General features: G+C 37.1%; 1 protein-coding gene across 14 annotated transcripts in view; it reads right to left on the reverse strand.

Annotated features, from left to right (window-relative positions):
• Piezo (piezo type mechanosensitive ion channel component) overlaps positions 1-12,775 on the reverse strand; it is a 40,998-nt gene that overhangs the window by 2,217 nt on the left and 26,006 nt on the right. For 11 of the 14 annotated variants that reach the window (XM_074169179.1, XM_074169175.1, XM_074169189.1 and 8 more), the window contains 15 exons: positions 12,469-12,587; positions 11,491-11,649; positions 10,065-10,170; positions 9,799-9,953; positions 8,780-8,871; positions 4,357-4,824; positions 4,046-4,177; positions 3,840-3,989; positions 3,632-3,779; positions 3,279-3,490; positions 2,332-2,617; positions 1,897-2,144; positions 1,453-1,634; positions 814-1,077; positions 389-623 (listed from right to left, as the gene is read on the reverse strand). In XM_074169179.1, coding sequence (XP_074025280.1) covers positions 389-623; positions 814-1,077; positions 1,453-1,634; positions 1,897-2,144; positions 2,332-2,617; positions 3,279-3,490; positions 3,632-3,779; positions 3,840-3,989; positions 4,046-4,177; positions 4,357-4,824; positions 8,780-8,871; positions 9,799-9,953; positions 10,065-10,170; positions 11,491-11,649; positions 12,469-12,587 — 2,956 coding nt within the window. The remainder of the gene's footprint in view (positions 1-388; positions 624-813; positions 1,078-1,452; positions 1,635-1,896; positions 2,145-2,331; positions 2,618-3,278; positions 3,491-3,631; positions 3,780-3,839; positions 3,990-4,045; positions 4,178-4,356; positions 4,825-8,779; positions 8,872-9,798; positions 9,954-10,064; positions 10,171-11,490; positions 11,650-12,468; positions 12,588-12,775) is intronic. The other 3 variants (XM_074169188.1, XM_074169185.1, XM_074169184.1) reach the window with 1 other exon arrangement.

Raw genomic sequence — 12,775 nt, forward strand, 5'->3', positions numbered from 1 at the left:
GCCGGACGGGAAAAGGCCGTACCGAACAGCAATAGGCGGGTCTGAACGAAAAAAATGCCGGACCGAAAGGGATAAGTCGAGTCTGAATGAAAAAGGGAGGACCGGTGGGAAAAAAATCGGGAAAAACGGAACGGTAAGAGATTGGGGAATGTGAGATGCTATACAAAGGGTGTTCCGCGTAAAACTGTGGCGATAAATTTGCTGGAATTTGAATATTTGATTTGATTACAATCATTTACAGCCGAAGATAGCTACGACAAAGCAATTTTTGGGTTTGCTGGCCGAGGTGAATCATTATTTTATTAAACCTTCAAGACTTCATCTGTTCAGTTTGAGGAGAAACACCTTTTGAAAATGAATCTGAATACCCCCCTAACTCTATACTTACCCTCCAGCTGTGATGAAATTCAGAGTAGGCGGAAACACTTTATCATTGAAAGTGTATAGCACAATGGATCCTGCACAGTCGGCATACGGAAGTTTTTCCAAGATATTGATATCATTGTAATCTCCGCATTCTTCCTGGACGTGCCACCATTCTTGGTATGATCCCGGCCCATTACCATTCTCTTTCGGTCGGAGCAAACGCAAAGTTACGTTCCGGTATTGTTTAGCTTGGATTACTGCAAATAAAAAACGAGCAATTCATCTCTGAAAAACTGAGTACAACCTATTGAGGTCATTGGTCATTTTTCTCAACTCACTACAAATAAAATTCAAACATTCATACGAACACTTTTTGCTCATTGAAAATGTTAACCCATTTAAGATGACTCCGGCGGAAAAGACATAAAATACATTGATTGTTTTTACCTGGCCTCTCCATCATGAGCACGTCAACTGGAGTAACGGTACCTTGGCTGGTCACCTTCAAAAATTTGGGCAGCAGGTACGCCAAATGTACCGGGTCGGATTTTTCGCCCGCCAACATCTTCAACAGGTTTTCTCTCGAAGTGTCGTTGGTTTTGGAGCTGGGCGGGATTTTTATTTCGGTGAAGCCCGACAAGATACCAGAGTCCTCCGGTTTGCTGGTTTTGTGGGAGACCTTGAAGTCCAATCTAACTTTCAAATCATTGGCTGCAAAATATGATTATTTTACCACATATTTTCTGCGCTTAGACTAGGACCAAACAGTAATATTATTCATGATGAATTGTTGCTCTCGAAAACGTCGAAGAATCTATTGTCATTAGTTTCATGGTTATTATTTATTCAAACAGATTCGCCCGATTGATAAAATAATATTTCTATGTGACACAAGAAATATTTATGTTCCTCCCCGTTTTAGACATGTAGTTCTTGAACATCTAAATAATGAGTTTTCAAACAGATGTACATATCACAACGGATACATTTCATGGCCTGTACGCCCCCCGGAATTAACGCCTGGCGATTTTTTTCTGTGAAACTATTCGAAACAGTTGGTGATTTGATGCCGACAAGCATACTTACAGGACTCAATTTCAGCTACCATCCTCTTGCGATCCGGAGGAGAAATACCCCATATGTTAGCAGAATCTGAACTCAACTTCACTGCCGCGATATCGACCGCCTCATAATTATAAATGAAAGTTTCCGAAACCGTGAAAGCGTTGTAGGCAATTCTCATGTCTTCCAAATGCTGCGGCGAGAACCTGCAAAATTGAACGTTAACGAATATATAAATATTATAACTACTATCATGTAGGCTCTGTATATTTAATGAGGATAAATGGATCTGCCGGATTATGTTAGCCCACTGGAAAAAAAAGATTATACTATGAAATACCGAGATATATCTCTTAACGCTTCGAATTTGGCGCGATTTTCCCTCCAATGACGTAACAAACATGGCGGACAAAATTTTCGACATTTCCTAACTCCTCCTATGAACTACCTCTGTTGGGGATAACTCACTCGAATATCGAATTGCTCTGCGCAGACATCTTGTAGACGGGTTCGTAAGGCCCGATTCTCAACTCGATAGTCACGTCCGAGGGCAGATTGGCCTCGCCTACTGCGTTGCCTAGCGAGAAGAAGACGAGCGGGAACCAGATTATCCCTATGATGACGGTGAGCATCGCGCCGCCCATTAAATATTTGATGAACGGTTTCTTTTTTTCGCCCCTGGGCTGCGGGTACTCGTCCTCGACGTGCCTCGAACACTAAAACATTCAACAGTGTATAAAAACCATTGTTCGGACGTATAAACTACCAATGCATGAAATTGTCATTGAAAATATTATAATAATCATACTCAATCATGCTTTATATTTATAAAAAAATCTGAAATAAGACCTACAAAGACTCTTTCCGAGAAACCCAGCTCTCTATCAAACCAATCACTCTCACCTTCAACAAAAATATGTGCGAGTAAATATCCTCCATCTTTATCCAATCGAAGATCGTCATCGAAGTTTCGGTCCACATCCAGTCCATGCAAGTACGCAATTCGAACAGGAACGGAACAAGCATGAATCCTCGGAAAAGGAACATGTTTACGTAGCCGTAGCCTTTACAGAGGAAGTTTCCCAAAATCCTTGTCGGATAACCGCACCTGATCTGATAAGCGGAGAATAGAAGGTAGAAACATTTCATCATGTAGTAGATCTGAGGAGGCACAACCGCGTTGCATTGTCTAAAAGAGAAAAAATGACAAAAATGTTGGCTCTGACAATCATTTTTGAAGTTACGCTTCTTTTGGCGGGCTAGGGAAAAAATATGAGCGTGAATTTTTATGATGCCCGCGCACAGAGTCACGAAACACCGACACCCTGGAATGAGCTTCTTCTTCTTCTTTAATTTGTATGACCGTTGCTTCTCAGTCGAGCGCATTTGGCCAGATTCTCCTGTCAATAGTTAACAGAAGCTTCGTCTGGGGGCGCGCTGTTTTGTTCAAGGCAATGCTGCCACGCAAAGTTTTCTCATTCACTTTTTCATTTGTAAAAACACTTCGTTTTTTTTATTGGTCGCCCCCTTCTCGCGAGACCTTCGGACGAAATTAACACATCTATTGTCAAAGTGACGACTTCGTCGAATCCGTCAACATCCAACCTGGTTACCAGCGTAGCGGGGCCGCCGGTCTTCTCGAAATGTCTTTCACTTCAATATTTATTAGAACTTGACTTTATTAATTCAAAAACACCTATTATCAGTGTCGTTTTTTTACAAACGTAAGATAATGCGAAGGATAAAATTTTCACGCCAAAGAAATATAACTTCTTACGTGCGTATATACGTACACAAACACTGTTTTTTAATTTTCTTTCGTAAATTGGGCGATAAAATATACTACTCACCTTCCAGTGATGACTGGAAATAAAATAAAGAGCCAAATATGCAAAAAAATAATCGTGGTGAATTGGAAAATCAGTTTTCCCAATATATTTTTCCTTAAGTATATTCCTCTGTCGATGACGATAAGCATGAACTGTAAAATCAGCATGAAGAGGAATAAACCCGGTACTCTATTATCCTGAAGATAATCCGAAACTCCTCCGTCCTGCTGAGTCTAAAAATAAATGTTCAAATGAGATTTGATACCAGAAGAATGATGGGAATTAGGTAAACAAAAAAAGCTTCAGTAGTGTCTGTCTAAAGTTCTTGCTCTCTTTTTTATGCTCTAAATATATGTTCCAAAAAAATCACTCACTCCAAACGAAGAATATCCAAAAAGAATAACGAAAAAGTTGACGAAATCGCAAAGAAACATCAACGTGTACACATCGGCAGGAACCCTAGAAGCGGGATCTAACAGCTGCTGTATAAAAAGTTTGAAGTGATCTGCATATTTGGCCAGTCTGCAACAGAAAAGCCAAGAAGAAAATTATGAATCGAACGATGAACCTGAAATTTCTTACGCCATTCTTACTGCCAGCGACAGATGCTTGATTTTTTCCACTCTCCTGACTTTAACCACGATAGTATCATCGTCCTGCGAGTTATTTGATTTGTCGGATACGGGAGTGACTGTCCTAACCGATTTGCTCGTCGAGGCAAGGTCCTGACCTCTGAAAGACAATGACCAATGCTCTCTTCAAGTTGAGTAATTAGTTGAGTACCTTACCTTTCTTCATTAGGAGAGCTAGCGCTCAAAGGAACAAGCTCCCCATTGTCCAATTTGTAATCTCCATCGCTTAAAAGAGCGGCTGTGACTGGAGCTGAAGAACTCCATATGCCCATGGACTTCAGAAGGACTCTGGAAAAAGTTGGCTCATACAACTTGGCTCATATGTTTATGTTAAGAATTTCAAGACTGATTGATACTGATTGATAATTATTTGTTCCCTTTAAACTGTACACTTTCATGACTTAGAGCCATCTCAAATCCATAACACACAAACATAACCTCAAACTGTATTCAACTATATGCCTTACCTGTGGAAGAACACGACCAACAAAAGAAAGAGATCCCACAAGGCGTAATAAGAATCCATCCGTCGAAGACCAATAATCGTCGGGGGATAAAAGGGATTGTTCTCACTTATTGTCGACGTATACTCAGTTTTAGACCGCATAGTATTTCCGGGCATTATATCGAACTGGAACAGGCACTTTAGCAGCACGATCACCTCTGTGTAAGCAATGATGGTGACCCAGAACGTTTTCGTGGGCCTGGGTATGGTCAAAGAGCCCCAGAAAAACACCATGAGAGGCAAGGGCAGCGAAATGAAGTTGGAATTCCTGGTTTGGTTGAGGAATATCACGAAGTAGCACAGAATCTCTGATCTGCTGAGTACCGTGTACCAGATGGCCAGCATGAGTCTGAAGATGGTCGGTTGGTCGTATTGAGATAGTTCTTCGGCTTCGATGGCAGCGCTTTGTGGTACCAAGGAGGACCTCCGACTGGAAATGAAAGTTCTTCACTACGAGCAGATTTGAGGAGCAGTGATTTAAGGACTCAAATATTTTGGCTACACAAACAAACGACATTTGCCGACGTTTTGCAGTGATGCTATCAATTGTTGCGCGTCACACTTTGTGTTCAGCCAAAATAACTTTGTCCAATGTCCAGTGCAGAGACAAGATCCATGCAAAATTTGTACAGTCCAAATTATAACAGCATACAAGATGGAAATAAAAATGAATGATATTGAAATATAATATTTTAGATGGTTATAACAATTATATAACAATTTTGATACCTGTACCAAGGCATGTCGTAATATAAAAAAAATAGCTTGTGCTATAAATGAGAGATACTGAAGGACTTTTATACAACCAAACAAGCAACCAATGATCTGTCTCCTTCTAATACAATACCAAAAAGTAATGATGAAATCTAACCTGAAATATTTTATATTTCTATAGATATTTCAGAAGAAACGTTCATCAATATTGGAAGAAAAATTACACAGACATCAGAAGTGGCTGAACTATCTTTCATACAAAAACAACATTTCCATCTCCTAGGAATTGTTTGATGTTTAATTCTTTAGCATTAATACGAACAATATATCAATTCTCCAGACTACTAAGTACAAATTGGCAAACCTAGTTGTGCGCAGTAGATTAGCCGGTTGAGTGGGGGCGAGAGCTTATTAACATCGAGGAACTCGTGTAGATAACATTAGTACAGTAAATGGAGAAATTATTCTGTGTAATGAACTGTGAGTTACTTGCTCTCTTTAAAAATGCATGCAAAAAGATAACTGAAAACTAATGATAATGTACGTATTTATTATTCACAATTATATATCACTCATTATCTTTGAAATATTTTTCATCTGAACAAAAGGAAGAATTGGGGTTCCCATTCCCTACTGGTATATGTGCAGCTGTCAACGCCTGTCAAATTTATGCAAGCCAAGACAGTTGCCAACTTTCTTTATCGCACAGCTAGATTTGCCAAACTGTACTTGACCTTGGTGCATTAAATATTTAAAAATTCAGTCTGCATTATACACTTCTGAAATTTCTTAAAATGTACGACAGTGTCGCCGTCTTAGAAATAAGGTGACCCAATTTGTGTCACGATATGAAAGAATCTTGTCGTTCAATTATGCACAAATATAAGCGACTTAATTTTCATATGTTTGCAATTTTTTTTTATATAAAGTTGATTGAATCATCACATCGTTCTTTTAACGCACCATTCTTTTTATCGAGGATGTATCAACGGCAGAGACTGTACTCAGTGTTGCCAAGCTTATGGAGAATACAACAGAGAGCTGCCTTGCTAGATTTTGACGACTGTCACTTGTCATACTTGGAAAACATTTTACACACGCGACTATCCAGTACAAATGATTATTTTCTGAACAAAAAAAAATCTACACGAGGTTTATTGTTTTAAAAACTACGTAAAGGAAGCTGTTCCTCAAGAATGAAAATACTCGAGTTTGAATATATATCAACAATAATTATGTATGAAAGGTACAACTGGTTCCAACTGGTTGTGAAGAAGAATACCGCCATGTTTCTTCTTAGATTTGTTCAATTTCAAGGCAATTGAAAAATTCTTGAGTAGAACAATAGTGTAAAAGTATAATGCATATTCACTGCTTCAAATATTTTGTGGTTCTACAGTTGTTCATTTTTCTTAGAACATGTATGAGACTGTTTGAACAAAACCATTACAGATATGATGAAAGGAAACACAAAGTATGATGAAAGCTATATACAGGGTAATATTTTTCTGATAATTAGTACATTTGAAAAGTTTGTTTGGGAAATGAAGAGAAGAAAATGTGCAGGGTCTTCCCTGTACATCATGAATAATATATACATTTTGTAACATTAAAAAAAAGCGATTCGCCTATTTTTGAAAACAGTTTCAGTAAAAAAATCATCAAGATAATGGTAATATTTTCCACATAAAAATATCTGGAAATCATGCTATAATTGAACTATTTTGTAGAGAAACATCAGGTAAGTAGAGAATATGTAAAAAGAGAAAAAGAGACGGGAACATAATGTTTGTGTCGGACACAAAATAATATAAGATTATTTTGTAAGCGTCTAACGAACTTCTGTCTCGTCTCTTCTGCGAAATAACACTGCTCAGAAAAAAATAAACGCAAAAATATGCAGAAATCGAGTGGGAAAGCCAAAGCCCAAAGCACGTACAGGAATGTGCTTTGCATTACCTTGACGAACATGGAGAATCTAATCCACGTTCCAGGCTGGCCGCCAGAATACGGATTTCGGGGATCGTGAGAACACTCGCCTTGCGCCTACAGGCAACATACACAGGCGTACAGCCAAAACTACTTTGCTACTCTCGGGTCTTTCATCTCGACATTTCTTCGACAGGATCGTACGATCTCGAGAAATGTCGGGATGAGGAAAGATTCGTTTCAGAAACTTCTTGCAAGTTTACACTTTGAAACCCTTACGTCGAGTCTAGAAGGTTCAGCGATAGTAAATTTGTCCAAGTTGACTTCGATATTTTGACAGTATTACCCTGATGAGAGTTCTTTCTAAATTTGGAATCATATAAGGTTCTTTCCGGGCCAAACCATCACAGCAGTGTCATATTGTGGAGAAATCTACGAAATGTACCGAAAATTGCGTCAACAACAGCCGGCGCTGCTCCACGATAACGCTCGTCTGCATGTTTCACAATTCACCGTTCGAAAATTAAACGAATCGAGCATCGCAGTTCTGCCCCAGATCTCTAACCAATAGACTACAATTTTTTCACCGGTTATTTTCTACTGTTATAAGTATTATTATTGTTGGCATGGAGCGACCTCTAAAAGCTGTGCCATCTTGGTAACTTTGGTTTACTTTGTGGCGCAATCCAGTGGAGCTGAAGAAAGAACACTCCAAAAAAAGGCCGTTTCATAAGCAGGGATTTGTGCGAGGAGTTCGGTGAGTTCGCTTTATGCCACAATTATTACAGTCCACTCTTTTAATTTTTTATAATTTTTTCGAGTATTCAAAGACGCGACACCGGTAAAACCTTCGCTAATCAGGACCAAGAAAAAAACGACCTTGAAAAAACTCTGGATCGACATAGCCTATTAAATAGTTTGTGGATGATTCATAACATTTTTCAAAAGTTGTAAACTGATATAATGTAGTTTAACTTAAGTTGAACGTGACTGTTTCATACATGGGTCGAAACTTGCAAGAAGTTTTTCGGATCATCATTTAAATGATATAATTCTAAAAGTGAAATCAACTAATCAGAGTCAAATATTATCGCAATACCTATCTTGCTCAGAAGAACAAGGCAGAGATGTAGCCAACACCTTTGTATCGCTTTCTTCGCTTAGCGTGGGCTTTTCCTCAGTGTCACTCTGGATGGAATCCATCCTGTATTATACAAGCAATAACATTTCACCTTATATCGAAAAAAATAGTGAGTTTAAACGGGGATGAACACAACGTATCGTCAACAACCTCAGGAAAAATATTGGCAAGGAACGGTTGAATTTCAAAGTACATCAATTGATAGTAATTTAATGTGGTTGTAACGGCACGTTGAGTCGTAATTATTAAAATACGGTGTTTTTCAAATGGAAAATGTAAAAATATTCAGTTACTACTGAGAATGAAAAAAGAAACTGATGATGAAAAAACGAAAATAAACGTAACCAATTTTCAACACATTGTTCAAAAGCCAAATAATATCTGGTGTTAAATTTCAATATAAAACAGACCTTCTGAGACTCACAGCCAATTTGTAAGAACTCGTTGGACTCATAATTTCCGTTGTGGATCTCGATAGCGTAAGGGAGTCATCTCTAGATATAAAAAAATCTCTATGTCTACAATCTACCTCTAAAAAACTAGTCAACTAGACAAAAATCTATACAAAACATGGTAAAAACAAAAAATCATTAATACTTACATTGAACGCTTCAGGAGACTGTGATAAGATCCGGCTGGTTGCCAAATTTGATTGGGACCCAATCGCACACCAACATTGTAGTGGGTTTTTTCCTTAAAAATAACAACCGCTTAGGTTACTCAATGAATATGTTTCGTTGGAGGATTGGCGCCCAACGTGGGGCCACCTGATCAATTTTTAATAGAAAGAGAAATGATTTTTCGATAACAATAACATCCCAAAGTTGCAGAAGGAGCATAACCTGTAATCAATTCCACATCCACATTGTTGTGCAGTAATTTATGTAGAAAAATTATTCCGGCAAGTTTTCTGCGTAATTCAAGACTTTCAATATTGAATGTTATGGTAAGAGTTTCATATAGAATATCTCTTTCAGGATAAATACCAAAAGATTTGAAGTGAATAATCTTTAGGAAACGACGTTGAACTTTTTCAATTAATGTATTATATCAATTGTAGAATGGAGACCATAGAACAGAGCCCTATTCCGATTTTAACCTACGTAGGCTACATAAAGAGTAATTACAGCACACAAGTTTGAAAAAGATCAACAACTGCAAACTATAAAGCCATGAACTTTCAATGCTCCACTTGCTTATAAAGAATGAAAGATCTCTATTTTCAGGTGTGTATCTTTCCATTCAGACTTTCACGTGTCAATTTCGAATCGGACTTTCACGTTTTCTCTTAGAATCGGACTTTCACGTGTCCGTTTCGAATCGGACCTTCACGTATTTTTAGAATCGAACTTTCACGTGTCCGTTTCGAATCGGACTTTCTCGCGTCTTCTTAGAATCGAATTTCACATGTCCGTTTCGAATCGGACTTTCACGTGTCCTTTTCGAATCGAATTTTCATCTGGTAGGACTTTCACCTGTTTGTTTTCAATAAAAATTTCACGTTTTTTGGGAAAAAGGGTTTTGGCTTTCTACTTCTCTATCTTATATAAAACAGAATGTATCTAGATACAATTTTTTTATTTTGTTTATATATATATCTCTCTCTTTTTTTCTACTCACCTTTAATACTCTTTTTTCCTTCGCCAAAATTTTCAAGACATATCTGTAATTCCTCGAATACTTATTCAAAAAGTTAGTCAAACTGACCAATCCACTATCGATGAAGGCCCAAATGAACAATAAGAAAGTCATAATTTTTCGTCCAATTGTTTCTTCTAAAAAAAAATATTAATTGTTTTGCATTCAGGACGATATGTTCTTTCAGTAACGTGACAGATCATCAAAATTGAATTGTGTTCGACTTTGAGAACTTGATGAAAACTTACTCAAATCTGAAAGTTCGCTGAATTCTTCATCTTTGCTAGTTCCTGGCTTGGGTTCAATTTCTGGAATCTCTTGTATCCTCACACTCCTAGGTTCATGTTCCTCGATCTTGGTGATTGAAGATGAAACTCAATTATTTCTTATGTAAAGGAATCAATATTTCGCTCAAATTTACAAAATGATGCAGATACACATAAAAAATAAAGCTTCAAGAAAAACACTCAACAAATAGTAGTCAATAACTGAATACATTACCCTGTGTGAGTTTGTCAACAAATGAATTATCCTACATTCTGGAAATTAAATCATATCCTAGAAATTTTAACCTAACCTAACATATGAAATATTCCGTAATGAAAGATCTGGTGAGGTGTTTTGTCCTATGGTCACACAAGAATCTTTCTGATGAGCATGTTCATCATTCACAAGAAGTAAAAGGAGAAGATTCTCATTACTCTCGTCGTTACTAAACAAGGAAGTTCTGCATTATGCCTGGTATGTGACCAGTTTACTAGATACTTCCATCGTTTTTTATCCTTTCTAGGTTTGTTTTCAGATGAGCCTAGGATCACTTCCAAATATACATCATATATATCGGATTCAATCGCAAACAATGAATTTCCGAGTTGAACCAAACCAAGTAAAATGTTGACATTTCACAGATGTCTCTCAATCTGCTTCGTTTTCACATATCTTGCTACTTCTCAAAAGGATGTCTGTAATGAGAGATTCATACAACCATTCAAATAGATAAACAGACTAATACGATAAATATATATGAGAGTATGAATCCCAGGCTGTTCTGAATTATCTTCTGTATGCTGCAATGTAGGTTTTCAATATTTGTGAGCATACAAAGCCCTCGAAACTGATCTGCATTCACACAATAAGTGGAGTTGAAACTAAATTTCATATAGTGAACTCTAAAAAACATTTGCACACAATTGAAGTCTTTCCAGAATAGACAGTGGTGCAAAAAAATTGAAAAACTGTCACTTCAGACATATATAGCCTTCACAATTTCTCTTAACCCAACAATTTAAAGGTATAATTCAATGTTTCACAAGTTTATAGGTTATGTGCAGACAGAACGCCAACTGAGAGAGAGCTGAACATTTTTAGAGGTGCAAGTGAAACATCAACTAACCAATAATAATAAGATAAATTTTCATCCAGTAACGGGTCAGCTGCTTTATTTTTTACATACAATAACACCCTTACATCAAATACAACTGACTCGTCATTAACAGTAGTCTATTGTTCAGATGATGCATTAGAGATGCGGAAATATTATAAACTACGGGGAATCAAACTGATGTGTTTACAAAGCATCTACGAGTAGGACCAGCCGAAAAAAAAAAGATAAGCGGCTAAATGTTAGCACAGCGAAAGAAAAAAAACGGATTCTTCTACTTTTTAGTAACTCACTGTAGGGGGAGCGGAAAATGCGGCTGAATATTGGGAACGTGCAGATTTTTTTCGAGTAAGAGGCATACTTTGCTGCCTGCGCAGCATCAAATTCGCCTGACTCACACTACTCCGACGTAATGCGCTATTGACATCGTTCTTGAATGCGGTAGCTAACAACTATATAAATTCGGGATTAGTAGTTTGGTTGCCAAAGAGTTCAGGAGAATATATCAAGTTGTCTAGCAAATGAGATCAATGAAAATTAATTAGAGTAACGGTTAGTGAGATAATCAATGTCGTTATTGATGAAACAACGGGTCATTTGTAGCTCTTCTGATTAGAAGTTTTCACAGGAAGTTTATTGAACCGTTTTCAAAATCACCCGAAAAACACAAAGACCGACTTTTTCTCTCGTACACTTGTCGATGCAGTAGACTGTTGGTGATCAGAAAAAAAAAAGTTTAAAAATATTTTTCCGGTTTTTCTGTTATAAGATGGAGGATATAATGACAAATCATGTCTTCCTATATGATTTGAGATGGAGGTAACTCGCTCCCCTAATACAGGGACTGCTTGGATTTTCTAATGAGTGAAAATTTTAAAATTTCTTTCACTTGACTTGAACATCAATCGTCACAATTATAGTTATGAATTTTTTGTATTTTTTCTATTCAGATTAATTAGCTCAACAGTATTTCATGATATTTTCAAAAATGAGTATGACTGAGTTAAGGAATTTTATTTTATTTATATTTTTCGAATGTTTATATCGTTATATTGTTCATGATCGTTATTTTGTTCATGAGCTATCATACTTTGTCTACTTTTTCTTTATTTCTTTACAACGCTTCATCAGAATAATGAAGTAAATTTCGAATTGAATTGAAAGGCAGATGAAAAAATTGAGATATTCTCCAAACAAGAACGTTAATAATGAACACCACCTAATTGGCAGAGCAAAATATGTTCATTCCTGCAAAAATCGATAAGACTCACCTCAACCATGTCCGGTTTCGCGCCTTTATCTTCTTCTTCCAAGGTTTTCTCTTCAGGCAAGAGATCGATGTCTTCGTCTTCCAGTTCATCAAACATGTAATAGTCACCGGATCTTATTGCTGAGGAAAAATAAAGGTTTGATGGAAAAAAGCTTATCGATTGAGGCTGAAACCGTAGCCCATGATTGAAAAAGTACTATACAGAATGTCCCGTAGCACTGTATAATCATGTGGAACGAAAACGGTAACTTGATTGGTACCAATTATTTTCCAAAGATCATTTTGAATTTGTGACATTCGATATATTA

The sequence above is a fragment of the Leptinotarsa decemlineata genome, unplaced genomic scaffold (assembly GCF_025532065.1).
Source record: "Leptinotarsa decemlineata unplaced genomic scaffold, Ldec_3_MD MMD2_P_RNA_scaffold_5, whole genome shotgun sequence".
Taxonomy (NCBI): domain Eukaryota; kingdom Metazoa; phylum Arthropoda; class Insecta; order Coleoptera; family Chrysomelidae; genus Leptinotarsa; species Leptinotarsa decemlineata.